Raw genomic sequence first — 21,668 nt, forward strand, 5'->3', positions numbered from 1 at the left:
GGAAGACCACAACACCAATCATCCGTTATCGTTCATCATAGTGATTCCGCAATAGAGAGACGAAACTTCGGAATGGATCCAGGTATTTATCCACAATCCTAATTTTCTGGCATGTTGTAAATTCTGGATTAGAATTTACTATTACTGTTTAATTAAATTTATTATAACAAGTGGTATCAGAGCGATACACGTTAGATTATTAGGATTTTTATACTAATTCAGTGGGGCGAGACATCCAGAGCCCCAGCGCTGTGCGGAACTGGCGCTTTGCAGACCTTCTCCATGGCTCTGAGTCGGTTGGCGTCGCCGATAGATGACGAAGGTCGACATCCGACGGTGGAGGATCGCGCTGTAGTGTCCATTGGGAAATGTTGCAACGACGTTTGACAGAGCCACTGGTGGAAGCTGAATCCGCACGTGGCAGGAAGGAAGAAAAAAAAAAAAAGAGGGACGTGCTCTGCAGTATCCGCATCGTTGGGCAAGAAAAGGGGGCGGCGACGAAGGAAACCTGGGCATTTTGCTAAACGCTCTCCGTTGGGTATCATTTTTCTTCGTCGTCGTAGTTTTTTGTCATTGGAAAGAATAGCACTGGCAGCGCTGAAAACAGAGAGTCCAGCACTGCAACACCCGTTGGAAAGAATGGCACCGGCAAGGGTCGTGCCCGTTGGGTGTGCTGTAGCGCCCATCGAGGGCACTGCCGTACCCGCAGGAGCTCGGACTCGGTGCACAACAGCGCCCATCGGCCGCGCTTCCGTGCCCATTGGGCAACTGCAGTGTCGGTTCACCTCAGTGGGTGCGCATCTGTTGGGCAACTATCATGCTCATTCATAGCAGCGGGTGCGCTGCCATGTCTGTTGGGCAACCAGAGCAACCATTGCGTGCGTTGTAGTGTCCGTTAGACAAATTGCAGAGTCGCTGTAAAAAAAAATCCTCTGGTTTTGTTAGATTTACCTAACGAGATCGACTCGGGTGAGTCCACTCGGACTGGTTGCTGAAGATCGGGGTCAACTCGGGTTGAGCCAGCTCGACCGAGCTGCCTTGATTCTAAAAAATCGGTTTTTTGCGCCTATGGGGATTCGAACCTGCGCGCAAGCTTTGCGTTTGGCGCATATGCCCAATAAGGCTGCTCGTATTTGTTTGTTATATTTGAATAAATATTTTTTATATATATTAGATTACAGAACATTCACAGAACATTCATTACAGCTCAAAGGAAATAAAGCGCCGCGGTGCCAATGGGACGGTGCCACAGTGTTGGGCAACTGAATGAAAAAAAATATTTTGTTCAGTTGGTATAGTATTTTCAATCAAATTGTTTGAAGCTACATGTTGCCAAAGTAACCTTTGTAGTGTAGAATAATTTGACTAGAAATACATAGATGTTTTTACGGAGTTATTTGTGCAAATTGTACTCGGCCTAACGGAAGACATATTTTGGCCAAATCAACAACATGCATGTGATGATAAATGCATGCCAATTATAAATATTTTTCATATGAACAATTGTCGGTCCAAAGAAAGGCTATTGTTTGACATAACTGATTGAAAGTATTTGATCATTGCATAGAGAGTACCACTTACAATTAATTTCTCTGTCCAAAGACTAGGAATTAATGTTGTACTAGGTATCTTGAGATGGGTCCCCAATTTGGATTTTATTTGGTACTTGTCTTGTTTTTCTTTATATGACATGCTAGTTAATGTGCGTATGCTTTTTTATTTTGTTCTTTATACAGTTTCTGTTGCTACGGCTTCAAATGTTACTGCTCAAATAAGTAGCATTCCAATGTTGAACGGGACAAATTTTAAGGCATGCAAAGATATTATGGAAATAGTCCTCGGTTGTATGGATTTGGATCTTGCACTTCGGGCAATTTCTACTCTGGATAACCTCAATGAGGTTAAAATTCAGAAGTGGGAGCTCTCAAACCGAATGTGCTTGATGATCATGAAACGCTCCATTCCGGAGGTGTTTCGGGGCTCTATGACTGAGAGCAAGAGCGCCAAGAAGTTCTTAGAAGAAATTGAACAATATTTTGCCAAGAATGAAAAATCGGAAGTGAGTAGCCTTTTAGCTAAACTCGTTTCAATGAAGTATAAGGGCAAAGGAAACATCAGAGAGTATATCATAGAGATGTCTCATCTTGCCTCAAAACTCAAGTCATTAAAGATGGAACTGTTTGAAGACTTTCTCGTGCACTTAGTTTTGATATCTCTTCCTACATACTTTGGCCAATTCAAAGTGAGTTATAACACTCAGAAGGACAAATGGTCCCTAAATGAGCTTATATCTCACTGTGTGAAAGAGGAAGAGAGGCAACAACGGGATAAGACTGAAAGTACTCACTTGGCCTCAACCTCTCAGTACAAGAAGAAGAAGAGAGGTAAGGATACTGTGGTAGGTTTTTCTCAGAGTAAGAAACAGAAGAAGCAGGTTGAGGAGTTTACCTGCTACTTCTGCAAGAAGTCAGGACATCTAAAGAAGGATTGTCCCAAGTACGCCGCATGGGGTGTCAAGAAGGGTATGCCTCTAACTTTAGTTTGTTCTGAAGTTAATTTAGCTTCTTGACCTAAAGACACTTGGTAGGTGAATTCTGGTGCTACGACTCACATTAGTATGTCTTTGCAGGGTTTCCTGTGGACCCAACCGCCAAGTGATGCTGAAAAATTCATCTTTGTGGGTGACGGCAATAAAGTTGTAGTAGAGGCTATAGGAACTTTTAGTTTACAATTAAACACTAGATTTTATTTGGATTTATTTGAGACATTTGTTGCACCGTCTTTTAGGCGGAATTTAATTTCTATTTCCATTTTGGACAAATCAGGTTTTTCTTGTTCTTTTGGAAATAATAAAGTTAGTCTCTACCAAAATTCAAATTTTGTTGGTTCCAGTCCCTTAATTGATAATCTATATGCTTGATGTTGTTAGTTCCTATAGAAAAATATTGAAAATAAGTTCATGTGGTAAGGAGTATGATCAGTCATTCCTCTTTGCCAGAGTCACTTTGGGGAGAAGCTTTAAAGACCGTAGTGTACATCCTTAACAGAGTACCAAGCAAAGCAGTTGCCAAAACCCCCTATGGGCTTTGGACAGGCAAGAAGCCTAGCATTAGGCACTTGCACATTTGGGGTTGTCCAACTGAGGCGCAGCCTTATAGGCCACATGAAAGAAAAGTGGACTCAAGGACGGTTAGCTGTTATTTCATTGGTTACGCTAAACGCTCTCGGGGCTATAAGTTTTACGATCCCACATCAAGATCCTTCTTTGAAACAGGAAATGTGAGATTCCTTGAGGATATTGAGTTTGGAGGGGAAGAAAACATAAGGAATGTTGTCTTTGAAGATGAATCTATTATTGACAGTGATCAGGTCTCAATACCTATTGCTGTTCAAGACACAGTTCAGGCTCCTATTCATGACATTGTTCCAGATCAAAACAACAATGAGATTCTTCCTCTTGCACCACCTTTAGAACAAACTCAATAACCTCAAGAAGTGCCATTAAGGAGATCGACTAGGGAGAGGAGAAATGTGATTCCAAATGATTATATCATATTTCTCCAAGAACATGAGGATGTCGTCAGAGTGACAGAAGATGACCCGATTAACTTATGTCAAGCCTTGCGCAGTTCTAACTCTCAAAAGTGGATTGATGCCATGAAGGATGAGATGAAGTCTATGAATGACAATGACATTTGCGATCTCATCGAGTTGCCTATAGGTGCGAAGCCCATTGGTTTTAAGTGGATATTTAAAACCAAGAGGGATTCTAAGGGTAATGTCGAGAGATATAAGGCCCGTCTAGTCACTAAAGGCTTTACTCAAAGGGAAGGCATAGACTATAAGAGACTTTCTCTCCGGTATCTTCGAAAGACTCTTTTAGAACAATAATGGCACTCGTGGCTCATTTAGATCTAGAGCTACATTAGATGGATGTCAAAACTGCATTCTCAATGGAGACATTGATGAGACGATTTATATGGTACAACCAGAAAACTGTATCTGGAGATCCAAAGTCTATGGTCTGTAAATTGAAGAAATCCATCTATGGTCTCAAACAGGCTTCCCGTCAATGGTATCACAAGTTCCATCAAATCATCACCTCGTACGGTTTTGAGGCAAATATTGTTGATGATTGTGTATATCATAATTTCAGTGGGAGTAAATACATTTTTCTGATATTATATATCGATGATATTCTGCTCGCTTGTAGAGATATAGGCTTATTGCACGAAACCAAGAAATTTCTGACGAAGAATTTCAAGATGAAATATCTTGGTGATGCCTCTTTTGTATTAAGTATACAGATACTTAGAGATCATTCTCAAGGTATCCTGAGGTTGTCACAAAAGAGCTATATCGATAAGGTGTTGAGCAGATTCGGCATGAAAGATAGTAAACCAGGAGACAAACCCGTCGCTAAAGGAGACAAGTTTAGTCTCAAACGGTGCCCTAAAAATGATCTTGAAAGAACAGAGATGCAGAAAATTTCCTATGCATCAGTAGAAGGGAGTTTAATGTACGCTCAAGTTTGTCCTCGTCCCGACAAAGCATTTATAGTAGGATTTCTGGGCAGGTATTTGAGTAATCCGGGTATGCAACATTGGAAGGCAGCAAAACGCGTGATGCGTTATTTGAGGAGAATAAAAGAATACATGCTTACTTATCGGAGATCAGATAGTTTAGAGATCATTGGATTCTCTGACTCCGACTTTGCCGGATGGCAAGATAGCAAACGCTCCACATCAGGCTACATCTTTATGTTGGGTGAAGCAGCTATCTCATGGAAGTCTGCTAAGCCGACTCTCACAGCTTCTTCAACCATGGCTGCGGAGTTCATTACTTGTTTTGAGGCATCCAAACACAGAAAATGAGCTGCCAACCTTATCAATATGAGCTGGAAGATCATGTGGGACCCAAAAGGATAAGGCTACGAGCTGGCCTCCTCCCTTATATTCACGTGATTGAAAAAAGAGTTATAGTTCAACTCATATTAGTCTTCTAGTATATTATTTTAAATAGACTTATCTTAGAGAGTTAGAGTTGGAATGTAATTAGGAGATTGAAAGGCTAATTGTATAAAGACTCTTATATCTTCCTCTACTATACTATAAAAAGAGGTGTTGTAATTCAGAATTAATAAAGTTACACATCTCTTTCTTGGCTTAATCTCTCTCTCTCTCTATCTTTGCTTGGCGCCTACCTTTTTTTCCTCTTTTCTTTTTTATTCTCTCTACCCGAGAGCTCTTCTTTCCTTTTCTTCTTTTTCTTTCTTCTTTCTCTTGCTCAAAATGTTGGAAAAGGGATCCTAAATTCAACACTTTACAAGAATGAAATTCCAAAACTACCCTTAGCGAAGGTCGATCCGCGTACTGACTTAATGTAGGGCGTTGATTGGATTCGAAAAATTAACCATCTCCCAGTTGGAGATTAATCATCATCAATATCTCCTCTATAGCAGCAACGACTTCTCGATCCTATGAGAGAAGTCCAACTGAAGGCTCGCAACTTCAGTTTCTCAATTGTAACAGTCTTTGTCAACATATCAGCCGGATTCTAACTTCCTTGAATCTTATCAAGTGCTATGACTCCATCCTCCAGAGCCGATTTGATGAAGTGATAACACACCTGTATGTGCTTTGTTCTGGCGTGATAAACAAGATTCTTTGCTAAATGAATAACACTCTGACTGTCACAATATCACACGTTCTTCCCATGCTAGAGACCTTATTCTTCCTAGAAAGACTACAACCATACCATCTCTTTGCTGGATTCAATCATGACAACATATTCTACCTTAGTAGTGGAAAAAACAATTATCTTCTGCAACATAGGAGGGGGGAGGTTAGTCAACATACTGAAAATTTAAAGTTTATCTTTATCTCTTGCTTTAAATTCATTTCATTCCTCTATATGAACTTCATCTTCAAACTTGGTGTTAGTGTGGACGAGTGCATGTGCATTGGAAAATAGTTTCCAGTGTTAGTGCCCCAAAATGAGAAAAATATAAAAACCAAGAGAATCAGTAAAGTGTAACAGTATACTTAATCAAAACATAATAATTAAAACCCAAAATTAGGTAAAACAAACATGATTACTACATGTATAAGTAATTTAATGTATGATTGAAATATATTAATATATTAATATATAAATTAATTAAATTATATATTAATTTATTTAATGATTGCATTTTATTGTATATTAATACAATAATCATGTGAGCCAATTAACTGTGCACATGATTAATTATAAAAACAATAACATTAAAAATAACATAAATGAACATAATAAGTTCAATTATTAATTTATTAATAACATATGATATACTTTAACATAAAAGGAATGAATAAAAGGTAATGGGGGTGAAGAATTTACTAATTATTGAATTCTTAGATGTAGTAACAATGATACTCCTATATTTGTTACAAAGAGGCATTGACATATCACTTGCACGATAGTTGAAGTTGGTTGTACAACAATTGTTGCAAGTTGGTGGGAATTGAAGTTGCTAATGAGTTTTGAGATGTCCAAGATTTTTATTCTTTGGTCTAATGTGTGGTATTTTAGTTGGGCCAAGCCTAATGTTTATTAGGGGTTGTGGGAGTGGGAGGTTTCCAAGCGAAGGATCTTGCTTGTTGTTGTCGAACTTATTGGCAGAGAACACCTACATATTATGGCTGAGCTTAACAAGCATGATATCCTCACTTTTTGACATGTGGACATGGAGAAGAAAAACAATTTTGTATCTGAATGTCGACATAAAATCAGTAAGTTATTTCTCGATATGTATTCTAATTATTTAGGCACAACATTATGGTTGTACTAGCTTTCATTTTAATCTGATCAATTCTAAGGATGAACAACACATTTTGATCTGGATTATTTCATTCTCATTGATCTGAACACCAGCTCTTGTATTGGTTATTGTATTTGTTTTTTCATTTTCCAATAAACTTCTCTCGAATAAAAAAAAAAAGAGGCCCATCAATATCTATGCTTGGATGTCCTTGCACAAATTTATCTAGGAATCATTTTCAAATGCTATACCTATTTCATGCATGGCATGAAGCAACCTGAGAGTAGGTTCCATCTTCAAAGAGAACGAAAGGGATTGTATGAGGTTATTTGATATTCTTTTCAGCTTCCAAAGTTGGTTAATTCTGACCCATTTGATGTGATTGATGCCCGCATTATTCTCTCTAGATTCAGCTAGACTTTTTAGCAGAGTTACATGTGAATAGGAGTCATCTATATCACTGGAGGGTAAACCTTGCATGACTTTCAAAGCTATAGCAAATTTACCTGCATAATGCAAACTGAAAAATTAAAACAGGCATCAAACTATTGTCATCAAAATGAATATATTGTCTTTCACTTCCAAACTATTTTTAGGTCAAGTATGCAAGCCAAAAAAATTTCTTGTACACAACAATAAGAATCAATTAAAGCACAAAGCAAAATCAGATACTCAATGAATCACTAGAGGTGTATCTATAAGTTGATTTTCTCAAACTAGAAACTAAGACAAGAAGAGATCACTAACCAAGAGAAATTTCAAAAGCCGGTAGGCTCTAGATGTCACCTTTGTCTTGATAATGTAGCTAGCACACATATCAATATATTGTTAATCATGTGCAATGATATGGATATTATGTAGGCCAACATCTTAAGTGATCCCAAGTGAAAGAACACTTCAATTTCATCACAAAATTTCCTTATTCATTAGATGTGTTGGAAGATAAGATCAATCCCAAACGACCATGGAAGGCCCACATATGTAAGATTATTATAAGATGAGCCACATGACCAAGGAAGACCCACAAGATGGGCCCAAGCCCATAAGAAGTAGGACCCACAATGGTTACCAAGAGTTGTCATCCTTATCACATCAGTTGGAAAATAAAAAAGGACTCACAAAAGTATATTTATCTTAGGGTCACGACCAAGAAGAGTTTTAGTTTAAGTTTTATTTGTCTTTTATCAATATTGAGTTACCTAATTATGTTAGGACTTACCTTAAGTGTTAGAATTTGGGTGTAATTGGGACAAGGGTAGTTTTATTGTAATTGGACTCTACTACTTTCCTCTATTATAAATAGAGGTTCATGTACTCTGATTATAACAAGTTATTGATGTCAATGAAGTATTTCACTTTTTCATAAATTCAACATGGTATCAGAGCAGGTTCTATGAGTTGACTTGGTCAACTCACGGAGGTAATGTGATCCTTTTCTCTAAACCCTAAACCCTAGGTCTAGGTTTGCAGTTATTTTTTTCAGTCCCAACACCCATAGTTTTCGTTGTGATTTTTACCTCTATACATAGTTTTTCATATTTTAATTTATATATTGAAGGAAAGATATTTTAGTCTACTTTACAAATAAGAATTATTTGTTCCAATCGGAGTTATCTACAGAGAGATATCGATATTTGAATGAGCGAATGTCAGATTGATAAAAGGTTCGAGCAGCAGCAATCTTCAGATTCTGAGGTATTTTTTGCTATCAAGAACTAGAATTCATATGGAGAAATATATATCAAACGAAATATATGTAAGTATATTATTTTACCTATTCAACCAATTTTTTTATCTTAGTTATGTACAAAGATAAATCAATATTTGAAGCATCAAAGGTCAGATTGAAAAAGAGGTTCGAGCGGCAATAGAAAGCCTCAACTTCCTAGGTATTTTAATCTATTAAGAAAGAGAATTTATATGGATAATTATATATCAAGAGAAATGTATGTAAGTCTATTTTCTGACCTATTCAACCAATTCTCAGTATGATTTTTTTATAAGGAGATATTGATCTTGGAAGAGTCAATGGTCGTTCTGGAAAAATAGGAGAAACAGAACTTAGTTCAGTCAGCTGACATAGACCGAAACCTATCAGATTATTTATCTTCTGATAATAATATTTTATGAAGGTATGCTATACTTGAATGAAATTTATTTAAGTCTACTTTCAGAAGGAAAAACTTTCATGCCAATCCGATCTATATTGAAAGATATATTCGAATTGGAAGAATCAAAGGTCATGCTAGTATTCTGTTGTATTGAAAAATCCGAATTTATGCCAATTTTTTTGCGTCACTTTTTGAGTTGATCAAGAAAATATCTCACTTTTCCCTGGTTTGAGGGCTTATTTATAAATCTCTTTTATTTGGGTTTATTGCTACATCTATGATATTTGCTTCAAGCTAGGATCATTGCCATTACCTCCCAGCTTGAGGGAGAGAAGTAGAAGAAGAACAAGAAAGAGGTATTTTATTCCATATATTGTGGATAAGTTTATGTGACCAAAATATTTAAGAAAGGGGGAACACAAAAGATGAAGATTGTGCATCAAAGAAGAAATTTTTATATCGGATTATTTCATGGGTTCTTTGACAAAGTTTACTATTTGGTTCGTGTTATATGTGTTGGAAGATGGTCGTGTTATATTCAGCAGCAACTATTATGTCTCTTTGGGGACATTATTATTGAATAAGAGATGACCTCATGTCATCATTTATTTTACCCTGTCAAAAAGATCAAAATTTTTTGTGGTGGAAAGTCCAGGACGGAGGAACTTCATCCCTGTCAAAAAAATGAAAATTATTTGTGGTTGGAAGTGGAAGAAGAACAAGAAAGAGGTATTTTATTCCTTATGTTGTGGATAAGTTTATGTGACCAAAATATTCAAGAAAGGGGGAGCACAAAAGATGAAGCTTGTGCATCAAAGAAGAAATTTTTATATTGGATTATTTCATGGGTTCTTTGACAAAGTTTACTATTTGGTTCGTGTTATATGTGTTGGAAGATGATCGTGCTATATTCAGTTGCAACTATTATGTCTCTTTGGGGACATTATTATAGAATTAGAGGTGGCCTCATGTCATCATTTATTTTACCCCGTCAAAAAGATCAAAATTTTTTGTGGTTGGGAGTCCAGGACGGATGAACTTCATCCCCGTCAAAAAGATGAAAATTATTTATAGTTGGAAGTCCATCACAGAGGAACTTCATCCCCGTCAAAAAGATAAAATGATGGAAGAACTTATGATTACAACTATGTTATCACCCCCCCAACCACCCACCTGTAATGGCTTTTATGTCTCCTACCACTTGAGAGTCGTTATTCTGTGGAAGGATACGGTGGTTGACACTTAAGAGCAATGCCGATAGACACACTACCAATAGCAGTGGAGTGTGCCCTACATCCAGCATTAAGATTGGAATATGAAGCAATGACTTACCAGCTAGGAGTAATTTTTACTCTCACTTATAATGTCGCAGGTCCTCATGGAAGGACGCAACAGCATGAGGGGGAATGTTAGAAGATGAAGGCATATTGGAAGATGTGCCATTTTATACAAAAATATTTTATACATCATTTGCAGCAAGTTGGGAGTTCATCTGTTCTCTCACCCCCAACTTGAGGGGGAGTGTTGGAAGATAAGATCAAGCCCAAATGACCATGGAAGCCCACATATGTAAGATTATTATAAGATGGGCCACATGACCAAGGAAGGCCCACAAGATGGGTCCAAGCCCATAAGAAGTAGGACCCACAATGATTACCAAGAGCTGGCATCCTTATCACATTAGTTAGAAGATCAAGAAGGACTCACAAAAGTATCTTTATCTTAGGGTCACGACCAAGAAGAGTTTTAGTTTAAGTTATATTTGTCTTTTATCAATATTGAGTTACCTAATTATGTTAGGACTTACCTTAAGTGTTAGAGTTTGGGTGTAATTGGGACAAGGGTAGTTTTATTGTAATTGGACTCTACTACCTTCCTCTATTATAAATAGAGGTTCATGTACTCTGATTACAACAAGTTATTGATGTCAATGTAAGTATTTCACTTTTTCATAAATTCAACAAGATGTTTAGGCACTGCACCATTAGAGCCGATTTGACAACTTTCCTAGATGCCATGTTACTTAGTTCATGCAAAGATTCAAGTCATGAATTTCACAATATAAGGATAAATGATTATATTTGTCATGAGATGAGATTCTCAAGATGTTAAAAGCAAACTAGATCATAAGTACATTTGATTCCAAGTCTAGCTATCAAAAGTATTTATGCCTACAATTTCTCATAGCATCTTTTGGACTTATTTATCCACTTGTGTCATTAGCTTTTCCAAGCAATGTAAAGTTAAAAGGCATGCTAGTCAAGTCTTCTTATACCAAACAATTCTAGGCATACCAAATAATTCTTAGATTAGTATGTGGGATTGCATATGCATGGCATCCAATGAGGTTTACTTTTCTTCTTCATTTTCCTATTTTGGTGAAAGTTGGGGAACCTATAGGCCTCAAAATTTTAGGCTCTGATCTAGGTTTTAATCACATAATTGACATTCGACATTAGATTAATGTAGAGGGACATAATTGGATTTGTGCAATACTTGTATAATTTGTCTAGATTGTTGGCACTCACCCCTCAGAGTTTGAGTACTCCGATTCTTGATTTACATATGTGTCATGGATTAAAATGTTTGACTTTGGTTAGAATTTGATTGCTAGTAAAAAATCTTTTGGTTTTGATTACCAATTAATTATTGTACAATACTCAATAATTTTGGTCAAGCTGTTTGACATTAACCATTAGTCGGGACCTCTTGATCTCAACCACTACTTGATACTTGCAATTTGGATCAATGATTAGGGTGGCCTTAAATATATGAATAAATTATTCATGTCAACATGAATAAAAAACACATAGTTAAATTAAAAATTCGGTGTTGATAACATAGATGAATAAAAACCTCTACTATTAAGACCACATACTACAAGGAACATTACACGAATCACAATCTAGCCATGCATGCTCACCATCTCATCCAATTCCAGAGCCAACTCAGCATCCACCTAAACTCCATGCACGTCTACATGGGTCCATGCAACGTAAGTTGGAAACTTCAAAACACAGAGCTACATAGCCCATAGTTTTTGAAGGCCAATATTGTGTTGAATATCAATTTTTGTATTTTCTATGTGTATAGGGAATATTTGATAATTTTTTGTAAAAAAACTGAAGTTCTATGTATGCTCCAGATTGAGGGAGAATGTAGAAATGTCTAATTAGGTTTGTTTAACTTAGTTTTATATGAAAATTGTTTCATAAGGTTTAAGGTAGATTAGAGGTAATAATATAATTTTTTATATTATGTACATCATAAATAAAGGAGAGACGTATGTAAACCCTAATTTCATCCATCAACTTTCTCCTAAAATTTCAACAATAATAATCTAAATTTTAAGAAAAATATCAAAATATGTACTAAAACAAAAATTCAAAAAACATTAAGCAGAAAATTTCAACTTTTTCCAATAATTTTATAAAGACAAATTGCATCATGTTGTTAAAAAAAATCCTCAAAATAAGTTTTAATGACACTATTTAAAAAGGTTTTTTAATGAACTTCTAATGACAAAATATAGCATTACGAAATAAAAATTCTCAACCTATGTTTTGACCAAAATATTTTTTGGTTAATAGTAAAAATTTATCGCCATGATTTTTTATCCAAAAAAATCAACTCATTGTTAAGATGAAACTTTCATTGCAGTAAGTTTTAAATATGGGATTCTCTTTCCATTAAAAAGTAAAAATAAAATCATGGCAATGGGTATTTAGTGATGAAATATATTTCCATTGTGAATGAAAAAATTAGTTGGAACAAGTTTATAAAAATGAAAAAAACTATTAAAAGAATTTAAAGTTTTGAGCAAAACAATGTGGAAAAGGAGCAGTGCGCCATGCCCTAAATAATTAAGAAGCCATCGTTTTGCACTTGGGTCCTCTTAGTAGAAACTGTCAGGTTTACAACAGAGTACATTTCGTTTGGTTGAAAGTATAAACAAGTCATCTAAATTGGAAGGAGTTTTTGCAAATTGGTAAAGTCATTGAGTCATGTTAAATGACTTGAATAATCTTCTAGTAGAACACTTGCACTCTCATGTAGATAGCTTTCCCGACTGAACTTCCAATCCAATATATGGAAATTGTAAGGTTCTTGTCAGCAATTTCTCTTACACCTTTTCTGTTTGCTACTGTAGTCTTTCTTATCATTTATTCACTTGTGGAAGTTTTTTTATGAGGAATTAGTAGTAAGCCAAGCTCAGTGATCGGAGAGTCTTCTATAGGGACTACGACATAGTTCCTTGTAGTGAATCTTGGCCTTGGGCAGCTAGTTGGCCAGGTTGAACTAGAACCAAAGTCCTTTCTAAATGTTTAATTTTGGAATATATGATGTAATTAGGTTGGCACTGATGTAATGAATTTACGTTTTCTGTCTCTTCTTCACTCTTATTAGGGTGAAGGGTATAGTTGTAATATTGGTACTTTTGATATCTATAAATATACCTTATGGGGGAGGGTTTGGATCAAGTCCATAACCTTTTATTCCTCTTGTTTTCTCTCAATGTCTTTTTTTCCATGACCTAAACCATGGAGTCCTGAAATTCAACATGGTATCAAAGCAAGGTTCTCATATTTGGGCATCCACCCAAATTATCCACGTGCTGTCACGTGAGAGCCTCTACCCAAATTATCCAAGTGCCTACACGTGAGGGGGAGTATTAAGGATAGTCCCACATACATTAGTGAGTACAAATATCTTGCATTTATTAGTTGGCAGAAGAGGTTTCCTAAGTGGCTAGTCATTTTGGGATAGGGCCTTCGACCCAAATTTAACATTTAAAAATTAGGAGCAGGAGATAATCAATTCAAAAAGAGGATTGGGTATTTGTATGGATCAAACCAAAATCAAAATACTACATTAAATCACTTATTAGTGTAGTAATCATGTTTATTTTGGTTAATTATCTGCTTAGGTATATGTTCTAGTTAAGTATATTATAAAAAGTTACTCATTCTCTTATTTATATTATATTTTTCATTTTGGGGCACTAACACTGGAATCTATTTTCCAGTGCACTTAAACTCGCCTACACTAACACCCAACTTGAAGTTGAAGTTGAATTAAATTATTGCCTTGAATTTGAAGTTGAAGTTGAAGTTGAACTTCAAGTAATTACTTAGGTGGACTTCCCCCCCCCCCCCCTCCCTTGGGGGGTTAGTGTATCATAGGTTGAAGTTCAAGTTCATGTGATTATATGGTTCATTCACTTGAACCCGTTAGTGTTGCACCTGGAGCAGGTTCAAGCGAATGAACCAATTCATTCACTTGAACAAGCTCCAGAGTAAAGTAGGCGAATCAGGATTCCCACTGAAATACTGGTTCATCCACTTGAACTCGTCGGGCCTGAAAATTTCTCTTCTCCCTGTTGTTCTCGGCTCTTTGTTCTCACTCTCTGCTCTTTGCTCTCACTCTCTTACTCTCTGCTCTCTCTTCTCCCTCTCGGACACTCGCACTCCCTCTCCCTTCTCCCTCTCGCTCTCACTCTCGGCCCACAGTAGCGTGCCTCTCCCCCTCCAACCTTCTTCCCCTCAAGCCTCTACCTCTCCTTTTCCCCTTCTCTCACTTCTCACTCGCTTTTTTCCCAAAAAATCCTCTCGATTTCCACAGTTTTGGTTTCTATTTCCTTTGATTTCCTCCATTTCGCCATCAATTTCTCCAATTCTACTTCGATTTCCCTCAAATTTTTCCATTCGACTTTGATTCCCCCATTGAGCTTATGTTTTTCCAAATTTTCAGAAGGTAACCCTAAACCCTAATATATTTTTTTAGTTTAATTTATGATTGTATTTAATTTTATTTAATTTCTGTGTATGGTATATGTATTGATTGTTTAATTGTTGTATAATTTCAGGATTTATGGTTAGGGTTTATGGTATTTAGGGTTTAATTTCTTATGTAGGGTATAATTACGGGTTTTGGATTAGGGTTTATGGTATATAGGGTATGGTTAATGGTATTTTTAGAGTTAGGGTTTATGGTTACTGAGTGTTTATAAGGGTGTACGTTTTGGAATTAGGGTTAGGGTTTATAGAAATTAGGGTTTAGGGCTCTAGGGTTTGGGTTTTGGGCTTTTAAAGGGGTTAGGGTTTAATTTCGGGTTTGGGGCATAGGGTTTTTAGGGTTAATTGGTTAGGGTTATAAGGATTATTATGGTGTACTATCTGGAATTTGTTAATAGAAATTAGGGTTTAGTAGTTTCAGGTTTGGGGTTTAGGGTTATTAGGGTGTACTATCTAGAATTAGGGTTAGGGTTAATAGAAATTAGGGTTTAGCAGTTTATGGTTTGGGGTTTTCAAGTGGTTAGGTTTTAGGGTTTAATTTCAGGTTTGGGGCGTAGGGTTTTTTGGGTTCAGGGTTTAGGGTTAATGGGGTGTACTTTTTGAAATTATGGTTAGGGTTAATAGAAATTAGGGTTTAGGGTTATGTAGGGTTTGTTTTTATTAGGGTCTACTTTCTGGTATTAGGGTTAGGGTTAATAGAAATTAGGGTTTAGTGGTTTAGGGTTTGGGGTTTTGCAATTTTGGTTTTGGGGCTATGGTTTTAGGGTTTAGGGTGTAGTGTTTTGGGTTTAGGGTTTTGGGTTTTGGGTTGAGGGTTTGTAGGGTATAGGTTTTAGGGTATCTAGAGAGTCTGATTTAAAGTATGTTTGGTAATGGTGGGTGAGTTGAGTCCAGTTCTATGTAGGCTGAGTCGCATGCACGGACCTTCCTTAGCCAACGAATCCAAACCGCTATCATTGTGGAGGTAAGGTTTGTGGTGAGTACGAAGTCAGTTGAGGCTCTACCAGGGTTGTTTTGTAAATTTGGACTTAGGTGTGTTTTTGTGTTATTAGGACTAGTCATCTACAATGGAATTAATTTGATTAATTTTTAAATATAATAGAATGTTGTTAAATAATTTTGAAGTTCTATGGATGGATCTCGCCTTGTGGTGAGGAGATTCGAGTGTTATAAATATTTACCGCATGATTTTTTTTTTTTGAATTTTTTATTGTGTTTCCATGTGTCCCAATTGGATGGGTAGAGAGTCTGATTAAGGTGGTCTGATTAAGTTTTATCCATGAGGAGATTGAGGGTTTAGATAATATATGGCTGGAAGAAGACAACAAAATGCTTGATCATATGGCATTTGGACCTTCAAAGAAGACAACTAAATGGTCGAGCAAGTCAATATGGGCATCAAGTTACCCAATGGGGTTTTTTCGGATTGTGTCAATAAGTTCAATGAATACGCAGTCAATAAAAAAAACTTGTAAGCAATACAAGAATTGAAAGATCATAGAAGAAAACTTAACAAATAGTACTGAGTTGTCTCAACACTAGTGGGTTCGGTTGGGATGCAACCACACAACGAGTTACTGCAAGTCATTCTGTATGGCCAGACTACATTAAGGGTCAATAAATCATTATGTACTACAAAATATTTTGTATGTTTTCCGCGTTGTTAAACTTTATTCCAAGACTTCTAAAAGATGTTTTTTTCTTGTAGGAGTCAAACTTGTGTAGATCTTGGCGATGATCACCTTCGTGAACCAGAAGGACCACTGATGGACGACCTCAAGGATGTCGATGTAGTTAGCGATATTCCATCGCCATTCCTTTGCAGAAATTCAAAGATTCAAGTCACAAATTTCACAATGGAAGGATAAATGATTATATTTGACATGAGATGAGATTTCTCAAGATGTTAAATGCAAACTAGATCATAAGTGCATTTGATTCAAAGTTTGGCTATCAAAAGAATTTATGCCTACAATTTCTTAGAGCATCTTTTGGAATTATTTATCCACTTAGGTCATTAGCTTTTACAAGCAATTTAAAGTTAAAATGGATGCAAATAATTCTTCAATTATTTTGTGTGAGTGCATATGCATGGCATCCTATAAGGTTAGATTTTCTTCTTCATTTTCCTATTTTGGTGAGACCTCAGAATTTCAGGCTCTAATCTAGGTTTTAATCACATAATTGACATTCAACATTGGATTAATGTAGAGGGACATAATTGGATTAGTGCAATGCTTGTATAGTCTATCTAAATCGCTGACACTCAGCCCTCGGAGTTTGAGTACTTTGATTCTTGATTCAAACTTATGCCAATGGGTTAAAAAGTTTGAGTTTGGCTAGATTTTGATTGCTAGTAAAAAAAATCATTTGGTTTGGACTATTGATTAATTATTGTACAATACTCAATAATTGTGGTCAAGTTTTTGACATTAACTCTTAGATGAGACCTCTTGATCTCAACCACTACACTATACGTGCAATTTGAACCATTGATTAGGGTGGCCTTAAATATAATGATTAAATTAAAAATTGGGTGTTGATAACATAGATGAGTAAAGACATCTAGTATTAAGACCACATACTACAAGGAACATTACAGGAATCACAACCTAGCCATGCATGCCCACCATCTCATCCAATGCAAGAGCCAACTCAGCATCCACCTAAGCTCCATAAACGTCTACATGACTCCATGCAAAGTTAGTTGGGAGCTTCAAAACACAAAGCTACATAGCCCATAGTTTTGTAAGGCCAATATTCTGTTGAAGAGCATTTTTTGAATTTTCTATGCGTATGGGGACTATTAGATAAATTTTGTAAAAAACTGAAGGTATGCTCCAAAATGAGGGAAAATGTAGGAATGTCTAATTAGGTTTGTTTAACTCAGTTTTATAAGAAAGTTGTTTCCTAAGGTTTAAGGCAGATTAGAGGCAATAATATAATTTTTTATATTATTTACATTATAAATAAAGGAGAGACGTATGTAATCCCTAATTTCACCCATCAACTTTCTCCTCAAAATTTCAACAATAATATTCTAAATTTTAAGAAAAATATCAAAATATGTACTGAAATAATATCAAAATATGGCCTAAATAATTAAGAAGCCATCGTCCTGCACTTGGGTCCTCTCGGTAGAAACTCCAGAAAGAAAAGGGAGCTCCGACTGGGAAAAACGTACGCGTTTAGACTCCGAAGCTCTCAGGTTTACAGTAGAGTACGTTTCGTTCGGTTTAAAGTATAAACAAGTCATCTAAATTGGAAGGAGTTTGTCGACGACAACATTCAGACGATTGTTTGGAAATCGTCCTCCATGTCTTGGTGGATCAGACGGGAACACTTTCAGCCAATTGGCTCACGAAGTGGTTCCGTAACGATCGGAGAATAATCTCCAACTGAGGGGATAGGAATTTTATCCTTGGAACAACTGCTGTATAGTCGTATCTGGAATGTGATCTTACATGTGTAGATTTCTGTTTTCTTTGTATAAAAGCAGTGGGAAGCCATCTCCGTAGCCTATTCGCAGATAGGTGGATAACATGGCGACTCACAGAGATTGGAGGTTCTTCTTCCTTTCCATGATTTTGATGGTCACCCAGGCGCAGGAAGCGACAACCAGGGGGGTGCAAATGCGGACAGTGGGGAGACATGTACTAACACCTTTCACTTCAGCTTTACGGTTATCATTCTTTATCTCCATTGCCTGCGTTTGTTTTCTCTTAGATATGCTAATGGTTTTGTCAATGGGGCGTTAGTGCAGGTGATGATTGATAACGGCATCGTCACGCTCACATTGTTGAATCCGGAGGGGACTGTTACCGGACTCCGCTACAATGGCCTTGATAATCTGATGCAGCTTCGGGCTAGAGAAACTAACAGAGGGTAAGCGAAGACGAACAATGCTTTTTTAGGTACGTCAACTTAACCCTTGAGCTACAAGAATTAACTGTGCAATTGCTTTCGCTATTTGACAGATACTGGGACCTTGTCTGGAATGACCCAAGTCAGGATCGAGGATCTTTTGATGTGTAAGTTATCTTCCTCTACTCTTCTTAGATATAACGAAGAACAAAAAAATTCGTTCCACGTTTGAATTACTTGAGCTGCAATACATTCTACAGCATTCTGGGAACACAGTTCAGGGTCATAAAAAATAACGAAGAACAGGTGGAGATTTCCTTCACAAGGACATGGAACCCCTCTCTGACTGGCACTCAGGTTCCTTTGAACATCGACAAGAGGTCAATTCAGCTCTATCATCTTCTATTGGAACAAGGAAACCTATAATCTTGTTTTATTGTTTGCTTTCCCTTCTCTGCTTTTAAGTCTAATAGTGCCAACTTACAACTGCAGATTCGTAATGCTTCGTGGTTCGTCTGGCTTCTACTCCTATGCTATTTATGAACGTGTTCAAGGGTGGCCTGGTTTCCAGCTTTCACAGACAAGGCTCACTTTCAAACTGAGAGAAGACAAGTAAGAGATTTTAGAGCAAAAATTTTCTTCCTCACACACATTTCCAAACACTTTCTTCTCTTCTCTTCCCTTTTGAGCAACTCCTCGCCATTTTAATGATGGAATTGATGGGCATTGCAGGTTTCAGTATGTCGTGGCGGACGATACGAGGAACCATATCATGCCGATGCCGGAGGATCGGGACCCTCCACGAGCTCAGCCTTTGGCCTACAAGGAAGCTGTTTTCCTCGTTAACCCCACTAATCCTGAACTGAGAGGAACAGTAAGTATAACGATCTTAATTTGTAGCATCAAATTACTTGATCTTTACCCTTGACTATTTCAGCTAACAATTCGTTATGGTGATGTCAATTCCATGCATAGGTGGACGACAAGTACCAGTTTTCAATCGAGAACAAAGACTCCCAAGTTCATGGTTGGATCTGCTCTGACCCTGCTATCGGTTTTTGGCTGATCACCCCTAGCCAAGAGTTCCGATCGGGAGGACCCATGAAGCAGGAGCTTACCTCTCACGCCGGACCTACAACACTCGCAGTAAGTTTTCTCCCCATAACAAAATCGTTTTCCATTTTCTTCTTTTCAACTCCATACGGGGATGAATACAAGTGCTCATTATTCTTTTCCCTGGATAGGTGTTTCAGAGTGCTCATTATGCTGGGGATCGTCTGGAACCCAACTTTGAGGACGGAGAGCCATGGAAAAAAGTTTACGGCCCAGTTTTCTTCTATCTTAACAAAATCGAAGGTGGAGCTCCGTTTCCTTCCCTGTGGGAGGATGCAAAAAGACAGGTTCCGATTTCGCACGCATCGACTAAATATTTTGAAAAATTAAAAGGGTTTTCTCTTTCTTCTTTAATTAAGATGAAAATTTTGTCAACCTCTTATTTATCTTTGTTCTGAGAATCGCAGATGGCGCAAGAAGTTCGAAGCTGGCCTTATAGTTTCCCGGAATCTGCAGATTTCCCTAATGCTTACCAGCGGGGTGCAGTCCGTGGTCGACTACTAGTAAGGGACCGGTAAGGACGAAAATCGAATCAGAGATACTAGGCCTGCAATCTGTATCACTCATCGATTCCAATAGAATTCATTGAGTAATCAAACCACTCGTAATACGAACTGCAAAATTTTTATCAGGTATCTTAATGGAGATGCTGCGGTACCGGCAGCTTCCGCCTATGTAGGCTTGGCTCTACCAGGAGATGCCGGATCATGGCAAACAGAATCTAAGGGTTACCAGTTCTGGACTACAGCAGATGAAAGCGGATCATTCTCCATAAGAAACGTGAGAACAGGAACCTACAATCTCTATGGGTATGTGCCAGGTTACATTGGTGACTACAGGTATTCTGCCTCAATTACCATCACAGCGGGAGGTGATATACTTCTGGGTGATCTTGTATATGAACCACCAAGGAATGGTCCTACACTCTGGGAAATAGGCATTCCTGATCGTGAAGTACTTGAATTCTTTGTTCCCGATCCCGATCCCTCCTACTTCAATTCATTTTTAACCGCTCCCAAGGACAGGTTTGTTACCAAAATTTTCTCTTCATCCAATTAATTTACCAGTTGAAACTTATATTTCATCTAATTATGTTCATGTTCTGACATTGACAGGATTAGGCAGTATGGCTTGTGGGATCGATATACCGAACTGTATCCTAATGGGGATCCAGTCTACACAGTTGGTACGAGTGACTATAGACGAGACTGGTTTTATGCACATGTTCCTCGGAAGACAGGCGATCAAGGGTTCCAACCATCGACGCGGCAAATCAGATTTACTCTAAACAGTATCAGACCTGGGAGTTATACCATCCGGGTGGCGATTGCATCATCGCATTTATCTCAGTTACAAGTATGAAATCATTAAATCTCTCCATAGTTCATGTTTCACTTTTTTATAATTTTCAAAAACAAAAACTAACAAAGTTCTTCTCTCTTTTTGCTTGAAGATTCACTTGAACAATCCGTCAAGCCGTCCAATCTTTAGTAGAACAACCAATGGGCGTGACAATGCAATCGCTCGACATGGGCTCCATGGATTACAAGAGCTATATAGCATTGATATCCAAAGTACTTGGTTGGTCCCAGGAGTGAATACTCTTTTCTTCACCCAAACAAGAACTGTGAGCCAGTTCCAAGGAATCTTGTACGACTATATCCGCTTAGAGGGGCCTCCCTTGTAGAAGATCTACAGCCTCAACTGTGCTCCATGAAGAGAAGAACCCACGTTAACCCCGGAGATGGGGAGTGGGTATACTTTATACTGTTTTTACTTCTGGTTAGTTTATTGGATTTAACATTTAAACTAGAAAAAAGGCTACTGTATATTTCTTGTGGACGTTTATGTATGGAATAATATCCACTAACCATACATTTTCAACTCCATGTACTCCTCAACAAAAGGGTGTTGTTGAAAGAATGAATAAAACCTTCATTCAAATGCCAAGAGCTACACTACATGCATACAATTTGCCACAAATAC

General features: G+C 37.3%; 1 protein-coding gene across 1 annotated transcript; it reads left to right on the forward strand.

The window, feature by feature from the left end:
• The first annotated feature begins 13,370 nt into the window (after nucleotides 1-13,370).
• Nucleotides 13,371-21,369, forward strand: LOC137947636 (uncharacterized). Its single transcript, XM_068793433.1, has 13 exons — nucleotides 13,371-13,414; nucleotides 13,799-13,820; nucleotides 18,469-18,590; nucleotides 18,683-18,736; nucleotides 18,830-18,949; nucleotides 19,062-19,181; nucleotides 19,302-19,443; nucleotides 19,545-19,715; nucleotides 19,814-19,969; nucleotides 20,090-20,196; nucleotides 20,315-20,707; nucleotides 20,798-21,038; nucleotides 21,136-21,369. The coding sequence occupies exons 1-13, from the start codon at nucleotides 13,371-13,373 to the stop codon at nucleotides 21,367-21,369; spliced, it is 1,926 nt and encodes a 641-aa protein (XP_068649534.1).
• Nucleotides 21,370-21,668: the final 299 nt, after the last annotated feature.

Source organism: Aristolochia californica, unplaced genomic scaffold (genome assembly GCF_029961685.1).
Source record: "Aristolochia californica isolate CCGP_79_NKW_82.1479 unplaced genomic scaffold, dmAriCali1.0.hap1 SCAF_13, whole genome shotgun sequence".
In the NCBI taxonomy this organism is placed as follows: domain Eukaryota; kingdom Viridiplantae; phylum Streptophyta; class Magnoliopsida; order Piperales; family Aristolochiaceae; genus Aristolochia; species Aristolochia californica.